At 38.7% G+C, this 23,677-nt stretch overlaps 1 protein-coding gene across 2 annotated transcripts in view; it reads right to left on the bottom strand.

The window, feature by feature from the left end:
* The window catches only part of pacs1 (phosphofurin acidic cluster sorting protein 1), a 54,959-nt gene extending 36,792 nt beyond the window's left edge, over window positions 1-18,167 (bottom strand). For both annotated transcript variants that reach the window (XM_084109731.1, XM_084109732.1), the window contains exon 1: window positions 17,765-18,167. In XM_084109731.1, coding sequence (XP_083965857.1) covers window positions 17,765-17,913 — 149 coding nt within the window. In that variant the 5' untranslated portion in view covers window positions 17,914-18,167. The remainder of the gene's footprint in view (window positions 1-17,764) is intronic.
* Window positions 18,168-23,677: the final 5,510 nt, after the last annotated feature.

The raw sequence follows: 23,677 nt of genomic DNA, 5'->3' as shown, positions 1-23,677 counted from the left end.
TGTGTGTGTGTGTGTGTGTGTGTGTGTGTGTGTGTGTGTGTGAGAGAGTGTGTGTGTGTGCGTGTGAGTGTGAGTGAGAGTGAGTGAGTGAGTGAGTGAGTGAGTGAGTGAGTGAGTGAGTGAGTGAGTGAGTGTGTGTGTGAGAGAGAGAGAGAGAGAGAGAGAGAGAGAGAGAGAGAGAGATCCAATTTGTTTTTTTAATACAGAACGAATTGATCCACCTCCCTCTCATTAACACTTTAGCTCTGAGCTGATGTTCTACGCGCACACACACACACACACACACACACACACACAGAGATAGACACACAGAGATAGACACACAGAGATAGACACACACACACACAGAGATAGACACACAGAGATAGACACACAGAGATAGACACACAGAGATAGACACACAGAGATAGACACACACACACACACACACACACACACACACACTCATTAACTGCAGTAAACGGTTGATCAGCATCACTGAATCCATCATTCCTGAACGAGACACATGACGTCAAACCAGTGATTTCCTCAGAATCACGGACAGTGGATCTGCAGCTCACACTCCTGCAGAAACACACACTCCGGCAGGAACACACACACTCCCTGCAGAAACACACACTCCTGCAGAAACACACACTCCTGCAGAAACACACACTCCTGCAGAAACACACACTCCTGCAGAAACACACACTCCTGCAGAAACACACCTGCGCTCGCAGAACTCACGGCTCATTTCTCACGACTCATTTCTCACGCAGACTTACAGAAACTCTTTCCACATTCCTGCTCGGTTTCATCAGAGCATTATCCTGAAGATTCTCAGGCTGTGTCACACATACCGCACTATATACACTACGCAATACTGCATTCTTACGCACTCAGTCATGTGTGAACTTAATATGGTAATGATGTCATTCATCATCAGTCTGAAAGCTCCTCCACCTCCACTACTTTTTCTGAAGTGATTCCAATCATTTCAACCAATTCAAAACCATAAAGTTGAACAGTGCACATCTGAAGCGTCTCAGCTGGAGGAAATAATCCATTATTTATCGGAGAAGCGTCTGCTGTCATTATACAGAACGAGAGCGCCCTCTAGAGGAGCAATAAAAACATCCCTGACGCTCGTGGAGTTTGTTTTGACGCGTGAGACTGCGCTGCTCGGAGCGAGTGTAAGACAGAGAATGGATAATGAAATGGTATGCATGTATACAGTAATACACTACCGTACGTGTTTTCATATCATTATAAAGTAATTAATTTGTTGAGTAGATGCTGCATTAGTGGAGAACAGCAGTGTGTTTGCCGTCGAGACTGAGAGGACGTTAACGTTATTACCTCAAGCGGTTAAAACAATACAACACGCAAGCCCAACCCAAATGTTTAATGTCACGATTGTGGCCATCAATATACCATTTAATATATATATATAAATTTCAATGCTATGGCCTTTGTGTGGATATATAAAGATGTCCATCTTTAAGCATGTATGATGGTAACACTTTACAATAAGAGTCCATTTTTAACTTTAACTAAGGTTAATAAAAGTATTGTTTATTTTTACATTTTATTAAAGTTGTATCTCTTAACATTGTTAATGCACTATGAACTAACATGAATGATCGAGGCATAATTCATATTTTTATATTAAAAAGTACAGTACATTTTTGTGGTTCAGTTCTGTTTCTCAATGTTGTGATGAAGTTTAGCACTGTTTACACTACAAAGCGGGATAGAATAGTGCGCAAGCACGCGAATTGGGACGCGCCTTTAGTCTTGTAGAAGTCAGTTCAAATCATAGTTTTAACAGATTTAAATGAGTGTTTTAGGACAAACATAAATGATAGATAATAGTTAGAAATAGGAAACAGTCTGTGAAATATATGAAATGAGAGTTGTTTTATGTATACACACACACACACACACGTTAACAAGCAGTGGTTTCACGGTGAGGAAATTTTCACAACGGTAAATAAACGGAGGGCGAGTAATGTAACCGGTGTACGGCTGAACACTGAGAAAGCCCATTAACAACCAGGAGTGAAAGTCCTGCACTGATATTACACAGGCATTCATTCGTGTCTTTAGAATAAAGTCATTAATATTTCAACATCAGATGATTTCATCAGGCAGTGAACAGGATGTGATTCATGGAAGATTAAGTGTCTAATGAATCTGTCAGTCATTATGCCACTTCCTCTTCCTGTCGTGCCATCTCTCAGTGTCATGTGATCTGATCTGACAAGTTTCCCACAGTAACATCATCATCATCTGCACAAACATGTTCCAGTTCACACTGAACAACAGCTCAACTCACTCCTGTGCGTGTGTGTGTGTGTGTGTGTGTGTGCGACTGAAGGAGAGTTAATAATGAGGACAGAATTTAAATGACGGCTGAAATCTCGAGCCGCATCATCATCATCATCATCATCATCATCATGTGACGCTCAGGGCAGGTCTGAGATCAGCGGTTCAATCGTGTCTAAAGGGCTCTGATTGAAGAGTCTGCGATGGGTTCGAGTGAAGGTCACACCCAGAACCCGGCTGATTGGATGAGAATCACTCTAGTCTCTCTCTCTGTGTGTGTGTGTGTGTGTGTTATGAGCCCCACGGGAGCAATCAAATGATTCTACAATTTAGTCGTCATGCTGTGAAGACAATAGCCTTCAACCGACCCCCGTGGAGAACAGTGTGTGTGTGTGTGTGTGTGTGTGAGAGAGAGAGAGAGAGATTCAATCGGTTTGTTTACCTTTAATATATTTGTGTGTGTAAGTGAGTGAGTGTAAGTATGAGTGAATGAGTGAGTGAGTGTGTGTGTGTGTGTGTGTGTGAGAGAGAGAGACTGAATCGGTTTGTTTACCTTTACTATATTTGTGTGTGTGTGTGTGTGTAAGTGAGTGAGAGTGTGTGAGTGATTGTGTGTGTGAGTGAGTGAGAGTGTGTGTGTTTGTGTGTGAGAGAGAGTGCGAGTGTGTGAGTTTGAGTGAGTGAGTGAGTGAGTGAGTGAGAAAGTCAGTGAGTGTGTGTGTGTATATGAGTGTGTGAGCTTGTGTGTGAGAGAGAGTGTGTGTGTGAATGAGTGAGCGAGTGAGTTTGTGTGTGAGTTTGTGTGTGAGAGAGAGTGTGAGTGTGTGAGTTTGTGTGTGTGTGAGTGAGCGTGAGTGAGTGAGTGAGTGAGTGAGTGTGAGTGAGTGTGAGTGAGTGAGTGAGTGTGTGTATATGAGTGTGTGAGCTTGTGTGTGAGAGAGAGTGTGTGTGTGAGTTTGTGTGTGTGTGAGTGAGCGAGTGAGCGAGTGAGTGAGTGAGCGAGTGAGTGAGTGTGTGTGTGTGAGAGAGTGTGAGTGTGAGTGAGTAAGTGAGATTTCCCTAAAATATTGCACTGAAGGAAAGTTGCATATCACAGAGATTTGAGGATGCAGGAGTGTTGTCACTTTGGCCAGGGAGCAACCACTCAAAACACTTTAGCAACCACCTAGCAACCCCCCAAAACACCTTAGCAGCCACCCAAAACACCCTAGCAACCACCTAGCAACCCCCCAAAACACCCTAGCAACTATCCAAAACACCCTAGCAACCACCTAGTACAGCTGAGGAGTTCTTGTTCGACTACTAAAGGAAGATAGGGTTGTTTGGTGCTGCAGAGATTACACACTTCATCTTTAATAAACAAACTAACCAAAAAAAAACAGCAAAGATCTTATTTTCTGATCCACTTGATGTCCCGCTTCCCTCCTCATTGTTTTCCAGACATGATCTCTCCTTCTCAGTCTGTCCCACTTAAAGCCGCAATCTAGTTCTGTAATGCAGTCTCTCTCTCTCTCTCTCTCTCTCTCTCTCTCTCACACACACACACACCATGACACTTTCTAAAGGGCTGTAACTCGTACTCAACTCCTCCTACTCCTACTCCTGACATGCCATGTGTGTTGTTTTATAGGAAACAACAATCACAAATAAGATCAACCACAGCTGTTGTGTAGAGAAGTGTGTTGAGCTTCATTGAGCAATAACACTTTCCTCTGTGTGCGACACTCCCCCGTCTCTCTCGCAGTTTCACAATCACATACTTTTACTCAGCCACAGAAAAACATGCAAACACACACACACAGCTACAGTACATACCACAACACAGCAGCTCTCGGGTTTCTTCCAGTCTCCGGTGCAGCTCTACGATCACTTCTACACTACCGTTACACAAGTTTGATTACTTTTACACTACCATTACACAAGTATGATGACTTTTACACTACCGTTACACAAGTATGATGACTTTTACACTACCGTTACACAAGTTTGATTACTTTTACACTACCATTACACAAGTATGATGACTTTTACACTACCGTTACACAAGTATGATGACTTTTACACTACCGTTACACAAGTATGATCACTTTTACCGAACCATTACACAAGTTTGATGGATTTTACACTATCATAACACAAGTTTGATGACTTTTACACTACCGTTACACAAGTATGATCACTTTCACACTACCGTTACACAAGTTTAATCACTTTTACACTACCGTTACACAAGTATGATCACTTTTACACTACCGTTACACAAGTATGATCACTTTCACACTACCGTTACACAAGTTTGATCACTTTTACACTACCGTTACACAAGTTTGATCACTTTAACACTACCGTTACACAAGTATGATCACTTTTACACTACCGTTACACAATTATGATGGAATTTACACTACCGTTACACAAGTATGATCACTTTTACACTACCGTTGGCAAGGCAAGGCAAGGCAAGTTTATTTATATAGCACATTTCAATGGCAATTCAAAGTGCTTTACATAGAAGAAATTAAAATAATAAAAAGAAATAAGAATAATTAAAACAGTTTAGAAAAATAAAATAAAATACAGTACAGTACAGTACAGTACAGTCGGACGAACAGCGGCACAGTGCTCATTCAGTAAATGCATAGCTAAACAGAAGTGTTTTGAGTCTGGATTTGAATGTGACTACTGTAGGAGCACGTCTGATCTCTTCTGGAAGCTGGTTCCAGTTACACAAGTTTAATCACTTTTACCGAACTATTACACAAGTTTGATGGATTTTACACTACCATTACACAAGTTTGATGACTTCTACACTACCGTTACACAAGTATGATGACTTCTACACTACCGTTACACAAGTTTGATCACTTTTACACTACCGTTACACAAGTTTAGGGTCAGTGACATATCCTAAGATGCCAGTATTTTGCTAGTCCTAAAATGGGAAATGTTGCATTAACCTGTTAACTGCTGACGCCTTTCTGTGGTTTATCATATCGGGGTTCTTCATATACGATATTTTCATAAGGATAATGTTTATCTATAGTGCAATGTCAATATAGCCTCAATATAATCATTCGTACGCAAATTTCACACACAAATCTGTGCGTATGCATGCTTAGTGAATGAGACCCACTGTCACAGTATTTTTTTACTGTGAATTTCTGGCAACCACAGCTGCCAGTTTTTACCATAAATTTAAAAGGAGATTTTTTTACAGTGTATTTTCAAAATGGAAAGAATGGATAGATCATTCATTTATAACTGACTGCAATCGCAGGAAAAGATCACTTTCCTTTTTACAGTGTTTGCCAAATTAATTATTAATTTTCATCGTTTCTTCTTGCTCTAAATGGGGATTTAAATGGTAAATGCTGAAGCTGGATGCACGCACACACACACACACACACACACACACACACACACACACACACACACACACACACACACACACACACACACACACACACACACACACACACACACACACACACACACACACACACACACACACACACACACAGAGAGAGAGAGAGAGATGTGCTGAACGTGATAACATTGTTCAGTGACATGTATACAAATATGCAGTCATACATGCATAAACAAGACAACGTAAAGAACCAGTGGAATGGGGACAGTGAACACGAACACACACACACACACACACACACACACACACACACACACTCTCTCTCTATAACAGGCTAAAATTAAACAGGAAAGTAGGTGGGCAAACACAAACATGCACAAGTATAACAGACATTTGGCTCTTTGGGCTCTTAATGGATGTTGTACAATAGACTTGTGTCTTTCGCCCAGCGCAAGATCCGTTCTGACAAAGCTTTCCATTCCTCTATAATAACCCTCCCTCCATCCTCTCCTCCGTAATACCCCTCCCTCCATCTTCTCCTCCATCCTCTCCTCCGTAATAACCCTCCCTCCATCTTTCATCCTCTCCTCCGTAATAACCCTCCCTCATCCTCTCCTCCGTAATACCCCTCCCTCCATCTTCCACTCGCTCGCGGGAAGGACGAGTCTGTTCCTTCACGTCCTCGGTGGCGATCCGCTCACGAGTGGCGCTCATCTCCCCAGACATGCTAACAGCCCCGGGCAACGTTCACATCGCACACACACACACTGCTTTTGCTCACTTCAACACACACTTCAAATGGGGTTAGTCCAGTCTTTGGCCCCATTAGCCACTCCTGTAGAGTCCCGTTACTAAATTAACTTTATTAACTGTGTTTGTGAGGTTTATGATGCGCTACGGTTAAAGTTTGCAGAGTTTTATTTAATCGCTTATGATTGGCCTGTGGCTTGAAGATTAGAGATAAATCGTTTTTCTAAAGTGAATCAAAATCACAAAAACTGTCAAGAGAAAAAAAGAATATTTTATATATATATATATATATATATATATATATATATATATATATATACACTGTATATGCATAAAAAAAATGAAACCAATTTTATGAGTTTTTATGCATTGTGACATATTTGACAATGAAGCATGTATCATTCATAAAACACTGAAATGTGTAATTTAAAAATAAATAAATAATACTTGCGTAAATTGAAATGAATGCAATAAATTACATAAAATGGGTTGACAAACTATTCACAGAGAAACATTTGCCTTTGTCAAGAGCGTAAAATATTTGTATAAGTGCAATGCAAATACTTATATATATATATATATATATATATATATATAAGTTTAAGTATATGTGTAAAGTATAACTTCAAGTATATGATAGTATTTGTTGCAATTAATTTAATTTGTTTATTTAATTAGTAAAAAATAGGAATGAGATTCTCACAAGAGTCACAAATAACAGTAGTTGAGCTTGATTGTCATGACAATAAATGTCAAAAGAAAATGGTAAAAATAAATATTAGTGTTCCTGAACTAGGCTATGAAAAATGTATACATTTAAATTTATAGCAATAATCATAAAAAATAATCCATAGCACACTTCAAAATCAAAATATTAAAAAGCCTTTTTTCAACTGGCTATTTTATGGTGAAAAACGCACTTTGATTGTTAGATTGGTCCTTCAGCATTATCAGACATAACGCTTGTACTTCTGACGTCTGGTTGTAAACGGTTCACTTTCTGACAGAAAGCAAAAGCATCAGCGTAATCTTCAGAGATGACGACACGACTCTGTGACCTTTCTGTTCTGGACAGATAAGAGACACACGTACGTCATGGAAGTCCCACACACAGCGGGACGTCCCGCACGCTGAACACACTCTCAAAACAACATGAGACACCCATCAAACACTCGCTCAGCTTTCATTTTCACTGAACTCAAAACAGACTGAAAGTGTGAGGCTCTGAAATCACACACACTCTATAGACACAGTCTTTAAAGGGTTTGATGCTAAATCACATGAGTGTGAGGTTAAAGGAATGATGGACCGTCAGTGTTGTGACTGCGAACTAAAACTATAGGAACAAACGTTTTGAAAAATAATAATAAATAAAATTACTTTTAAAAATATATATTTGATGAAAAACTTAACCTTAAAGAAAATTTTGAAATGTGGTTTTGGCAAGTAACTCAAATATGCAAGTTTAATTTTAAGTACTTAAATTAATAAAACTGAAATAATAATAAATTATAAATAGAAAAAGAAAAAAATATTTATTTATATATAAATATATATAAAGAAAACTAAAATGACAAAAGGAAATAATAAAATTACTAAAACAAACTAAAATTAAAAATGAAACCTGAACATAAAAAAATAAAAGCCAATTAAAAATATTCATAAATAAATACTGTTGTATGGCAAATAAAGCTGCTTTTTATCAATATAAAAAACTATAATAAATAAATTAAAAGTACATTTAAAATTATCTTGATATTATTGGACATATGTATGCTCATGACAATTTGTAAATGGTCCTTGGGGCAAATACTGATTCAATTACAACCTCGAAACCACCGGCGAGTGTATAACAGAGGTGCATCAATTAATCATTTTGTCCATCCTGTAAAACAACAAGTTAAACACTGATCAGTTTAAAGAGATGAATAAACTCTCACCAGCTCTGACACACACACACACACACACACACGATCAGTTTAAAGAGATGAATAAACTCTCACCAGCTCTGACACACACACACACACACACACACGATCAGTTTAAAGAGATGAATAAACTCTCACCAGCTCTGACACACACACACACACACACACGATCAGTTTAAAGAGATGAATAAACTCTCACCAGCTCTGACACACACACACACACACACACGATCAGTTTAAAGAGATGAATAAACTCTCACCAGCTCTCTCACACACACACACACACACACACGATCAGTTTAAAGAGATGAATAAACTCTCACCAGCTCTGACACACACACACACACACACACACACACACACACACGATCAGTTTAAAGAGATGAATAAACTCTCATCAGCTCTGACACACACACACACACACACGATTAGCTACTAATGATGCCAAGACCGCTAATCTTATTTGGAGATGAGATGGAAAAGCAATGAAGGAGAGTGAATGTTTCTCCATTATTATTGCGGTTCATAATGAACAATATTTCACTTGGTGGACAATAAAACCAGTGAAAAACACACTGACTAAAGGAATATCTTTAGACTGGAAAATGGGCTATTTTGACCACCTAGAAACACCCTAGCAACCACATACTTGACTCAGAACTAGGGATGCGCTGCATAATTTTCCATATCGTGCCGATGTTTACATAAATGTAAACATCGGCACAATATGGAAAATTACGCCGACATGCCCTGGCGATGATAAGACACGATGATTATGCATCTGCAGTGACTGATATATTGGTATATATTGAAGTTCAGCGGTGAAGAATGTGTCTCTGCTGTCTCACACACACACACACACACAGTGATGCTCGATTGCAACCGCAGCCGAGAAGAAAGGGTGTGGAGAACTACACACACACCAACACGCCGATCACACACACACACACACACACACACACGACCTTATTATTTCGAATCAGAGAGACTGAAATTTAATCGGAGTAATGACATCATCTCTGGAGCTGAAAGACTGGACGTCCACACCTTATGATGATGAAGATGATGATGAAGATGAAGAAGATGATGTCATGCACTGTCTGACTCAAACATCTGACAGGAAATACAATGTGTTTTCAGTTATTTGTCCATGTGGAATCTGAATTTCATTTGTTTTAATATTTAAAAACACATCTATTGTCTACACAGGACTGAGATTCTCGCACATTACCGTAATGACAATTAGGAATATTCTTTCTCATATGATATTCATTATCATGACAAATATTTGCTTATTTGTCATTATGGGGTTTTTTTCATAACGTTTCAGAATGTACAAACTGTTTTACTACTATTAGGCATTATTTTCTTATAAAGCAATGTTGGAATTATAATATGATTATTTTTCCATTTGGAATCCAGTGTTGATATCGTTAACTAAAGCTATTAAAAGTTATTTTTGTTAATAAAATACAATGTGATATAAATATGACATGGAAAACTTTAAAATTGAAAAAGTTGAAATAATTATTAAATTACTAAAACTGTAAATAATTAAAAATAAAAATCAGTTAAAACTATATAGAAATATACTAAAAATAAATAAAAAACTAAGGAAAATGACAAAAGCACATAACTTTACTAAAACTTAAATTGTAAATGAAAACTGATATAAGCTAATATAACACTATCACATACTACTATTATAATTATTATAATGTTATACTATATTATAATGATAAAAAAATAAACACTAACTCAAAATATTAATAAATAATATCATAGTATATAAATAATGCTAAAATATCATAATTTTAATCAAAATTAGAACCAGGATCATCAGATTCCAGTCATAAAAACGTGAGATGCCTATTAGATGTTCTCTAATGTGCTCCTGAGCCACACCGATGGAACGACTCATTCATCAAACACATTACAAATCAGAACAATAACTGGATGAGAATATGAACTAGATATAATATGAGTCTGTGATATCATCATCATCAGTCATATCTTGATGTTATGAATGACTGAAGTCATGCGACTGCCGTCTCTGTGTGTCAGTGGGTCAGTGGGTCTCTGGCCTAATGACACCCGAGTGTGTGTGTGTGTGTGTGTGTGTGTGTGTGTGTGTATCATTAGAAATACAGTTAACAATCCCAGGAAACACGTCAGAACGCTGCTGTTGATTCAGTTCCTCAGGTTATATCATCATCATCATCATCATCATCATCGCATGTGTTGTGCAGAAACACACACTTACACAGATGAAGTGAACGGCGCTCTCGTGTGTCAGTGTTAAGCCTTCATAATAAGCTTCAGGATCCCAGCAGTCAGTAGTTTTGCAGTTGAGTCACATGACCACTGACAGGCCTGTTGTGACACACACACACACACACACACACTGATAAACGTGTCAGTATCTCAGCGTTCCAGTGGGTCAGTGCTGTGGTTTCACTCATCAGGTAATAATCTCTGTCGTCAACAACATTTTTCAGTTCTGCATTGGAGTGTATGGTTTCATAACAGTAATGATGATGACATAAACATGCACAACACTGACAGGAACAGAGCTGATGCATGAACATAAAGCTGATATGCATCAACTACATCATCAAATACAAACGCAAAAACTCAAAGGTCTTCAATACAAACCACAAAAATAAAAGTTGGATTTAACATTAATTATGATACAAATGATGTACAGACTTGTACATGACAATATTAGGTCATAATGTTTTGGCTAATCAATGTATAATTAATCATAGCAAATGATGTAGACAAAACTGCTTAAATGAATTAAATCTCATACAATATATTTGTATTGGACGGCTTCACTGCAGAAGCGAGTCTTTAGTTTGAAGAGTGCGACTATCTGACTCTGAGAAAGAGAGAATAATCCTCCACCTGAGCGAGGGAAAGAAAGAAAGAAAAATAGAAAGAAAGAAAGAAATTTCCCAATTTAAAGGATGGAGAGGAATGTCAGGCATCTCTCATCTCCGTTCCCGAGCAAAGACTACCCATAATGCAACTGTCGAAAATTCCCCAACACTTCCAGTGAAGGCAGGAAAGATCTTGCAAGGGCAAGTCGTGAGTGTAAGAACATTTAGCACTAGTTCACACATGCCTTCCTGAACAGGCAATGAGCCTCGGTGCCGTTAGTGCGAAAGAGGTCAAAAGTTAAACATTAAAAATATTTAAAATAAATAAATAGTTAAATAGTTTTTTAAGGTTAATTTTTTCATGTATTATTTATATTTTATATAATAATAATAATAATAATAATAATAAAAGAAAATGAGAAGTGTTGCCTTCGCAATTAACTGAAATAAAATAAGTTTTCAATTGAAGTACTGAAAAAAATGAAATAAAAAATGAATTAACTAAATATAAATATAAACAAAAGCACATAAAATTACTAAAACGTAAAATTAAAACTGAAAATATAAAAACCAAAGCTAATTAAAAATATTATTAATAATAATACAATTAAGGGGTGTTGTATGGCGTAATGCAAAGCAGAATAATAAACAATGAAAATAAAATCAATTAACATAAATTAATACAAATAAATAAATCCCTGTAATGCACAGCCAATTAATTAATAATAATAAACTAATTTTACATCAAATAACAGAATTCTACACTGTAAAAAAGATGCTGCCTAAAATTCAAGTACGATCAACTTGAATGTTTGAGTCATTTCAACTTAAATCACATTAAACTGACTTAAACACGAGCTGAATCTTGTATAACATAAAAAAGTAAATTGCTTAACTTATTTTGATGAGTTTAAGCAATGCCCAAACATATGTTGTCATTACTTACTGATTATATCATTTTAAATGTTGTTGTGAAACTGGATCAAGCAGATCATCAAAGGTCTGCGTTCTGTGCCAGAATGGAGCTGAGTTCAGAATAAAAGGGCTTTTTTTAATAATTTGCACAGATATATTGTTCACATTAAAACCAAGAACAGCAAAAGCAGTGGTCTCAGTGTCTCAGTGGCGATGACCTTCAGAGCTGATTCAGCCGGAGCCTCCAGCTCTCTGATCGTTCTTGTGGATATCAAGGAGAACTCAATCTCAGTTTGGAGAGCCGGCCTGTCGATATTGATTGGGTGCCACAGTTTCGTTTCTCTCTCTCAGAATCTTGCGGCAGAAACAATTACCTTTCCACCCTCGTCCCATCATCCCCCCCTTCACTCCCTCGCTCCCTAACTCACATTTCCAGTGTGAACTCTCTGCATCTCCCTCCATCCTCTCTCTGACTGTCGGCTTCATTTCTTCTCTTTTTGTGCTCGGCAATCAAATCATGTGAACAAAGCGTGACTCCAGAAATCGGTGGCAGCGCAAACAAAAGGATGTGACATCGCCAGCCTTCAGACTGCAGAGGGAAACAGATGCAGATGAACAGGAAGTAACCAGAGTCTGTGCCAAACGCAATGCTAATACTGAAAATACGCCTCAAATGTGACCACAAATGTTCTCAAATTTAAGGAATAGTTGACTCTTTTTATTTTTATCTTTCTTTAGGATGTAATGTTGCTGTTTGAGCATAAAAAGGTCTACAAAGCCTCAATTGTAATCATGAGTTTTCTTCCAGGAACAAAATATTCCTCATTTAAATAATTCCCGCCCAATGAATACACTAAATAAAGGGGCGGGGCCTGGTTGAGTTAGTTAAGCGGTTATGGTAAGGGGCGGGGCATTTCCCAAACACACTTGAAGCGCTTAACCAATCACAACACACACTGCTCCAGCCGACCAATCAGAGCACAGTGTGCTTTTCAGAAGGAGGGGCTTCATCGTGACAGGAACTAAACAGAGGTGTGTTTCCTGTACAACGACATAACTCGTTACTTCACTACTATAGTGCGATGCATCGTTGAAGAAATCAACTAGCTAGTCACGACTGTTTCCCGAAACCATATTGTCACAAATTGGTCGTTCAACCGCGTTATGATGTCACGCAGGTGGTGGAGTAATAACTACTTTTAATGAATCTGTTAGAGATTGAATTAACGCGAGATGTTTTGCTGTAAATTATGTACATGACATCTGAGGACTAATTCTCATTTTTCTCAGTTATTTTGTTTTATTTCCAGATTGAATCATAGACTCGTTCTTACACACCAGAGCACGTTCACACACACACACTCTTCAAGAACGACGCTTTAAATCTCTTGACAAACTAAAAGACGTAAATGACGTGTATGTATTCTAAATAAAAGTTATAGATTGTACTGAATGTCAGCTTGCTTATTTGGCTCAATATAATGATGTATTGAGTCCACGTCATGTAAACTAGAGACTCTGCTTCTAACCACAGGTCGAGAGCTGTCCTTCCAAACACACGACTTCGCAATGCTGTTTGTTCGTCGAATGTTCGTGGGAACGATGGTTTCGGGAAACACCGACTCGTTGAACTGCTGATAACGACAGAACTTGCGACCATAGTTGGCTAACGATGCTTTCGGGAAACACACCCCTGAGCGTTACTGACAGACTGGGAAGAGAGGAGCTGCAACAATGGAGAATATGGGGAAAATAATGTGTTTTTGAACATTCAAGCATGAAATCTTTTTCTAATAGAGCCCAAAAACAACATCCACTTTGAAAAAGGGGATAATATGGCCTCTTTAAAGATAAGAATCTTCACGCAGCTCTTTTCATAGTGTTTAAATCTGTAAATCTGCAATAAAAGACAAAAAACAACCATAAAAAATGATCCATACGGCTTGTGCGCTATAAAATAAAGTCATCTGATAGCTTTGTGTGAGGAACGGACTGAAATTAAAACCACTGAAGCTCTAGTTCACTCTCACCAAGACCACGTTCCTGTCCAGAATTCAGAAGTGACTACGTTCAGTCAGATGTGAGAACCAGTGGCGTTTTGGTGTCAATGACGTCAATGTTTCAGGTCGATCGATGTGTGTTTTCAAAGACTAAACTACTTCGTTACTGAACATTTGGTTCGATCCTTGTATTGAAGGTTTTCTGGGGAAGTGTATGACAGAAGTGTGAATATAATGGCACACTGAATGTGTTGTTGTTGTTGTTTGTGTTGAATGAGGTGTCAATCTGTTTTCCTGCTGGCCTTTGGCATCGATCAATGAATCAGCTGCCAAAAGACGCTCAGGGGTTTCTGCAAGGAGGGATTTTATCTTAACAAATAACAGACAAATGACAGACCTGCGACAACAAAACGCTTGACATGCAGATACAGATGACAGCTCATTTGCTACAGCCAAACACAGGCTTGGGAATCGAGGACGGTTCTTAAGGCCCATTTACGGCAAGGACGACAACTAGAAAGAGCCATCATTTTTCTATTACTCTTGTGAGTAGGTTCTTTTAAATGACTCGGTCAAAAAGACTTGAACTCTTGTGCCCGGTTTATTCCTGGTATTAAGATTGTTTTGGTCGATCGGATCTCAAGTGGACGACACTAAATACAGCTGTAAACGGGTCTAAACGCTTTGAGCTCGTCCACTTTCGACACTTCCAGAGGAAGATGAAAACACATTCGACCGGATTGCTTTCGTAGTGTAAACACTCGTGTGATCGAGTGTGTTCACACAGCCTCAGAAGCTCGTCTGCTCTCCGTCTACTGAACTCATGCGTAACATTATGAGAAGAGGTTTACGTTCGTTTACGAGAACAGGCGTTCGGCCGATTTCTAACACACACTCACAGGCGTTCGGCCAATTTCTAACACACACTCGCAGCGTTCGGCCGATTTCTAACACACACTCACAGGCGTTCGGCCGATTTCTAACACACACTCACAGGCGTTCGGCCGATTTCTAACACACACTCACAGCATTCAGCTGATCTTGGGTCTGTCATATGTAAATTGCGCAAGCTTATTTTGTGCATTAGATCGAAAGATCTGAAAAACCCATCCATTTTCCCGCCCATAGACGCTCCCCTCGAAGAAATCAGGACAGAAGTGGATGAAAGTGGACAGAAGAGACGGATTAAAACACCAGGAGTAAACGGGAATGTGTCTCCCTCGTCTGCTTGTGATCCGGTCGACCAAAACGCATCTTAATACCAGGAGTAACCAGAGCCTTGAATGACTGATTTGTATCTGTCTTTCCAAAAGTAGAGCCCATTAGTGCCAGTGGTTGGCGTGATTTACTCAGCCTTACGATGCTTTTAGGAAACGCAGCCCAGAGCGGTTCTTGACTCTTTCACTGAACTGACAGTCATTAGTATCATTATGTCCACTTTGAATCAAGAAATGTTACTGTGCTGTTAAAGGGATAGTTCACCCAAAAATAAATTATGTCATCATTTACTCACCCTCAAGTTGTTGTCAAACAGTCGGTCCCCATTGACTTCCATAGTATGGGAAAAAAAATACAATGTGACCAACATTCTTCAAAATATCTCCCTTTGTGTTCAACAGAAGAAACTCATACAGGTTTGGATCAACTTGAGGGTGATTAATGATGACATAATTTTAATTTTTGGCTGAACTATCCCTTTAATGCTCATCAATTCCCATTCCTATTCACAGTTTTCACACAGAGATGTGAAACTCACAAACACATACACAAAGCCACAGTCAGAAATCAGACCCGCGCCGCACGGGTGCCCTGTGCCGCCCACTGTGCCATCTTTAGCTCTAATTAAGTAGCTGGGGTGAATTACAGGGCTATTGTCCACCTGAATTAGACATAAAACAAGACTGCATCAATATTTAATAGCAGTTGCGAGCAAGATGATAGTAGTGGAAAGAAGAGCGCAACGCTCTTTTCCTAATGGATTACATTTTGAATACAGCCACCGCTCCGGCCAAACACAAAACATCAACAAGCCAATCAATATCTCCATGTATTTTTAGAGTTTCCTGTCAATATCAGCAGCATGACGCCATGCAAAACAAGCGCACGCTGTGTAACCCAGATCTATCCCAATTGCTCCATCAATACGCATTTAATACAAATAAACCAATTAGCTTCAATGGGCAGCCATTTCACGTGCATGTGTTGTCTGTATCCGTAGCCGATATTAACTCCAGGCCAAAACAACAGGGAGTATTGGATTTCAAACAGACAGTTGTTTTGAAGATTGACACATACATGTTCACCTGATCACATGCCAGGCTGGAGCACTAAGCTTGAAGCTCTAGTTACCATGGCAGCATCCCAAACCAGTTCCATACCATTCCCAATTTAGAACACAATGCCTGAAATCTGAATCTACACATTAGGATCACCACATGACTGCAACATATTCCAGACCACCAGGTTGGAATTCAAAGCATGAAGCTCTACAGTTACCATAGCAGCATCCCATATATACAAGACTATTTCCATATGAATCCCTGCAAATACTGAACCAGCATTCCCAGCATCTATCGCATCAATATATTCCCAACAATGCAGCTGTCCAAACATACATTTCAGACTATTCCCAGGTTGGAACACAATGCATGAATAGGATAAAATAGCGTTCCTCCTTTTAAGTGGGGAGGAGAGATGTTTTTCCCGATATTCACGATCAACTTAATCAGTTCTCAGTTGTTTAATATTGGGTCTACAAACAAAAATTGTGAAATAATAATAAGACTTATTATTACTACTACTACTAATAAAATAAACACAAAAACAATATCAGTTAATCGCTATCCTTTACTCCAATATTTTCCAGAACACCAGGTTGAAATAAAATGGATCAAGCTCTACAGTTACCCTTGCAGAATCCCAATCCAATTCCATTCCATTCCATACCATTTCGGAATGCAATGCATGACTATATACAATAGAATCCTAGCTATGTTACACAAATAAATATTCCAAACATAGGCTATATTTTAGACATTCCCAGGATAAAATACAATGCATAATTATGATCAACTCGGATTAAATTTAGGCTAATCGGTTCTCATTTTGTCAATATTGGGTCTACCGATAAAAAAATAAAATAAGAACAATAATCACGCTGACCTTAACAATACCTGTATCCATACAGGTCTTAAAAAAAAAAAGAGCAATATCGGTCTATTAATATTAGACTACCCCAATATGTTCCTGAACAGCAGGTTGGGAAACAAAGCATGCAGCATTCCCGACAAATAATCCCGAGCACTGACAGGCTGAAGACCACACATGAACCCTGCATGTCTGAACATTTCTTTGTTAAGCAGAAGTTGCTCTGGTTGTCTTCACCGCACTGTCGTGTTCAGATTGAGCCACCGTTCATTCTTCATACCTCTTTCGCTGCAAACCGCGACACACACACATCGTGTTGAAAACTGTCCACGCCAATTTGACTAATTAATTACATCTAGTTATATCCACTATCGCAGATTGCGGATAAGCGTCAAGAAAAAGCCCTGAACCTCACGCATTATCCGGCGGTGCATCGCTGCTTCCCTCCCCGGTGTAGAGGCGCCTTACCTCGGCACGCAGCTCGGGGACGACCGGTCCACTTCCCAGGTGGCGTACAGGTTCATGTGCACCGGCCGATTGGAGGTGATCGCCATCGGCTTGGAGGGCTGCGGAGACGGTACTCCTCCAGTCCTCGGGAGCCCTCCCCGATCCGACATACTGGAGGAACCTTATGTTTGAAAACAATGAAAGAAAACCCGAATAAAGCGGCTATTGTCGGAGGGTTGATCCACTACTGCTCCACGAACAACACCCGTCCACGAACACCGAGGCTCGGTTGTATACCGATCCGCCGTTCGCCGTTCGGCCAGTGTTTCTCAAGTTGCGTTAGTTGTTTATCGGTGCAGGAAGCGGAAATTTCTCTTTTGCCTCGCAGAGAGAAGCGCCACTGCCGAAGAGCAACGCCTCTAGTGAAAGACGAGCCCTCACAACCAACCACTGAGTGAGTGAGTGAGAGAGAGAGAGAGAGAGAGAGAGAGAGAGGGAGGGAGAGAGAGAGAGAGAGAGAGAGAGAGGGAGGGTTTTTCGACACATTTCGAGGTTTGTATCGTGCAAAACGGTTGTTGCCTTATTATTTGTCCACGGAATATTTAGCTTACGTTCTTATAAACAGCAATTAAAATCGAAAATACCAATTTCCCGCGCTTCTCGAATATCCAGAATATTTTGGCCTTGTGCCTATTTGTTTGTTTGTTTATTGTGTACATTTAAATTGTCTCATATTTTTCTCCTCATGCAAACTGTTCCCTACACTAAAAATAAAGAAACTGAAAGTAACGCATTCGATTAAACACGGAATTTTGAAGTAGCATTTCTTTTAAATTATAGCCTACTCCAATAATCTTTGTATTCAATTCACAGCTTTAAAAATTCATTTTTTAGCCTACAGTGTATAGGCCCTACCTACAACAAAGCCACAATGGGCATAATTTATTTTACATTTATACATTTAGCAAACACTTTATTCCAAACGACTTGTGATTAAAAGGGTACAAGCCATTCTGGATGCAATTTTCTCTTAAAACACTGACAGCAAAAACCACAACAGCACTTTTCGAAACACTTGTGGTTCCTCAGGAAATGGATTTGTGTAAGTGGAGGGAGGGGGTGAATTTATTGTGATAGATGTGTAAAGTGTGACTATATGTGCTGTTCCAGTTGCAGAGAGTGGAGATTTATTTATTAGCTGTAAGAACATTCATTGACAAATAACATAATGCACTGGTTAGAAATAATAGTGAAATATAAAATGCTAAAAGGGATTGATAGCCTATTCAACTTTTACCTCCAATTGTGTTACTCCATCAATATTCCATTAAGGGGCCGTTTATACGACACCGTTTTCGACTAAAAACGGAAAACTTTTTATGCATTTTGGCCATTTATTTACACAACAACACCGTTTTGGGGGCCTGGAAACTAAAACTTTAGAAAACGGGTTTCAAAGTGCAAGTTTTTGAAAACGATACCGTTATCTTCGCCATGTAAACGACAAAAACGTGAATCTGTGAAAACGGTGATGTCATGAGCGTGTGTATTAAGTGTAAATGTATGCGTGTAATGTTTTTTTTCTTTTCTTTTTTTTTTAAAGTGGCATCGCCATCTACTGGCCGGGCAGCACAATACAGTGTTTTTAGTCATTTTCGCTGATCCATTTGAATGAGGATCATTTTGACAATGTTGTCGTCTGTACATGAAAAAACGCAAATGAACATCTTTTAAGTTTCTAGTAGCCTACATCATTGTTGTGTAACCATTATTTTCTCTCGAACATAACAATCTTTGGGAGCAGATAAAACACATATTTACATGACAAGTTTTATGTTTTTAGTTGAAGAGGGTGTCCGTGTAAACGGCCCCTTGGACCCACTGAACCGTGATTAAGAATTCATGAATTATTGACGGTTTTCAATGTGGGTCAAATGTGAGTTTCTCAGGACAGCCGGAGGGTTTAGAGCTCATCTTCATGACTTCACGGCTGCTTTTGTTTGATGTGTTTAAGAGTTATTTAATGTCTGATGAATTTGTATTAGATATAGACATATGATATTACATATATATCCTCATTAAAATTGTCCACTGCTTTGGCATTTTGAAACATTTCCCATCTATCTCAAGCACAACAACACTGTCATTGAATATTTTGATATATTTTAAATGATATATTTCAATATTTTTGTGGGTCTTAGTAAATATTGTGAAATAGTCGTTAAATTAAATTAAACTATTTTCTGTACATCTGCATTATTCAATTAAATAATAAAATAAGTTAAATTGTAGGCTATCATGCACATCTCTGTCAGACAGATCTCTAAATGGCTTGGTTATGATCAGTATTAAAGGCCTCTAACGGGACACACTGAACTAGTCATAATGCAATATATTAAGTTATCCCATAACAGAGTATCCGCAATTTGAATGCATTTGATTAACCACACAACCCATCGCAACCAACGTTTGAGGTTAAAACAACCTTTTATCTGAGGTCAAAACTAACTTCATTGCACTTTGTTGGTCATGTGATCATGTGTCAGCAACTTTATAATGAGCCTAGATTATAGATATGACACTGATCCTCTCCTGTCCTAATACACACATCCACATCATCAGGACAGAGAGGAATGGGATGAGAAGGTCATTTAGAAACGGCCCCTGTGTCATAACAAGCCACCGCTGAGATTAAGTGAGTCGCATGTGCTGGGAATAAGTAGGTACACCCTTAAAAAAGGTTCCAAAAGGTCTTTTTTTTTTTTTTTTTTCACAGCGATGCCATAGAAGTTTTTTCTTAGTGTGAAGAACATTATAAATAATCCTTTTTTCACACAAAACCTCTGTTCCATGGATGAGAAAGGTTCTATATGGAACTATAAATGCCAATAAAGAACCTTTACTGTTAAAATTGCAGTAAGCAATTTCTGAAAAATGCTGTTGAAAGTGGATCAGACCGATCAGCACAACACTCCTGTAGCCAATCACCAGTAGGGGGCGTGTCCACTCATGATGGGGGAGGAGAGAGAGTGAGCCAATCAGCTGTAGGGGGCGTGTCCACTTATGATGGGGGAGGAGAGAGAGGGATTGAGCCAATCAGCAGTAGGGGGCGTGTCCACTCATAATGGGTAAGGAGAGAGTGAGCCAATCAGCAGTAGGGGGGCGTGTCCCCTCATGATGGGGGAGGAGAGAGTGAGAGCCAATCAGCATTAGGGGGCGTGTCCACTCATTATGGGGCGGAGAGAGAGAGCAAGAGGGAAATTTTAAGACAGACTGTAGAAAGAGAGATGGCTGAGAGACATTAGAAAAGAGAAAGCTCAGAGGAATTTCACTGGGAAAAGAAGGGTTATGATCAGGCAAGAGCTTTAGGACCCGCATTTATATTAGAAAAGCTTTCCAGCGCTGGAGAGACAGAAGCGGGAAGGCGAAAATGGACGCCGATACTTCATACACGAGTGACATTTGTTTTGTCGTTTCTCATGACCAAGATGCTGTTGTTGTGATGTTAGTTATAGTAACAGGACAGTCTGAGTGTCATTGTTTGTCTGGAGCTGCTGGCGAGTGTGTACTGTGTTCATTTTTTGTTCTTCTTTGTTGTTCGTTCGTCATCTTCGCTTTATTTTGCTTTGCTCCAGCAATGATAAAGAGACATCCACTCTTGCATTGTGTTGTTGTGCATTTTAGGGGCGGGGCAATGAAGGAAGGGGTGTGTTTGTTTGTTTGGGTTGATTTCAAACATCAACAGTGTTTCTCAGAAATCACTAAATACATATATAAACTATAAAAAGCTTTTCTCACATTTGAAATAGTTGTTTAGTCACACAGTTCCAGGCAAACGGGATATTATTTGTCAAGTAAGCAGGCGTTGGGAAACCCACACAGAGGCTGGTGATGATGAAAGCACATCTATATTTATCAGACTCATTAACCCCTGTGGGTGTGTGTGATGGAGAGAAACACGACCCGGCTGATGCTGACCAATGCATGACACTGCTGGCTTTCTCCTGTGTGTGTGTGTGTGTGTGTGTTTGCCTCCAGCTTTCGGCGCGTTCATGACTTCATCTTTTAATGAGCGCAGCCTGAAGAACGCTGATGATGTTGTACAGTTGAAACGGAAGGTAGGAACCCACGCCTGTGGATATTCAAATCAACCACTAATAAGTTGAGTCATTACAAGCTGCCTTTAAAAACACTTCATTTACTGGTGTGCATCACAATTTTAGTCATGCAATGCTGCTCCTTAAAGTTTAAAACTATGAAAAGTTAGACTGTGTAGATTTTTATTTCAAATGCATGGAAGACCATTTCTGCCACATAAGAAGAAAAAGCATGATTGCTAGATCATAATTATGACATAAAAAGTCAAAATTCTGACATAAAAAGTCAACCATGACATAAAATGTCAAAATTGAGATACTAAGTCGTAATTATGATTAAAAGTTGAATTATGAGAGAAAAAGTCAATCATGACAGAAGTCGTCAAAATTATGAGATACTAAGATGAAATTGACATTATCATAAGTCGAAATTCTGACATAAAAAGTTGACATTATGAGATAAGTCATTTCACATAATTTTGACTTTTTATGTCATGATTGACTTTTTATCTCATCGTTTTGATTTGTAAAAATTGAGAAATTAAGTTGTAATGATAAAAAGTTGAAATAATACAATAAAAAGTCAACCATTACATAACATCAAAATTAAGTTGTCATATTTATAATAAAAAGTTGAAATTATGAGATCGAAATATGTCAAAAAGTTAAATATTATGAGATAATTAATCATGACATAAGTAAAAATTATGAAATACTAAAATGACATTATGACACCAAGTCATAATTGACAAGTCGAAATTCTGACTTTGTCATGATTGACAAATAATTTTAAATGATAATTTTTTAGTTTTGTCATGATCTCAAAAAAAATCTTAATGAGTTAAAATGATGAGTCAACCATGACATAAAATGTCGAAACTGAGATACTAAGTCATAATTATGAAATGTTGAAACTATGTGAGTCAACCATGACATATCAAAATTATGGTTATAATTGACGATTTCTAAACTGAGATAAAACGTTTACATTATTACAATGCAAAAAAAAAAAAAAAAAAATCAATTATGACTCATAATAATTGTGACTTATGCTATAACTGACTTAGCTCATATTTTCTAGTTAATATGTTGTCTATGATTTAGCGTCTTATGATTTGTGTCATAATTGCAATTTACCAACATTTCCCCCCGTTTTTTCTTGTGTGGCAGAAATGGCCTTCCATGAGGAGACGAGAGTGCAAAGCCCGCTTCCACAGCACACCTTCCTGAACAAGACAATCCCTCCAGTTCCTCCTCAATCCACTGAACAAAGGAAGGCCTGAGATGATATCAGTCTTTAATGAAGTCACACTGAATCTTGCCCGTGGACGCAGTGTTTCAGCTCATTCAGACTGCGTGTTTGGGGGGAAACGAGTGTGTTATTGTCTGAGAAAGCATATTTGACTCTTTGTTTGTCGGTGAAAGTTTTATGTAGGTCAAACCGAATCCCAGACATCAGGTGACGGTCAGACTCTCTCTCTCCCTCGCCCCCTGCTGGCCTGAGCGCGTCACTGCACACCTCAAAATCACGGATTCGGTTAAAGTCCCTGTGGTGAAAATCAAGCTTTTAATGTCGTTTATGTCTATGTGATGTTTAATATGAATTTACACATGATTTGTCTTAAAGCATAAGTCGACACCATTGCTGAGTATTTTGTCCTTAAAACTGCAGTGAACCAAAGACAGTCTCAAAAACACGCTTTGAAATCGCTGGTGTTTCTGACGTCACAAACTACCTTGTAACCAATCAGGGGTGCGTTTCCCGAAAGCATCGTTAGCCAACTATGGTCGCAAGTTCCCTCGTTACCAATAGAGTTCAATGGACATTGCGATGAAC

The sequence above is a fragment of the Abramis brama genome (assembly GCF_963993115.1).
Source record: "Abramis brama genome assembly, chromosome: 3".
Classification (NCBI taxonomy): Eukaryota; Metazoa; Chordata; class Actinopteri; order Cypriniformes; family Leuciscidae; genus Abramis; species Abramis brama.
This window is presented reverse-complemented; position numbering and strand designations above follow the sequence as displayed.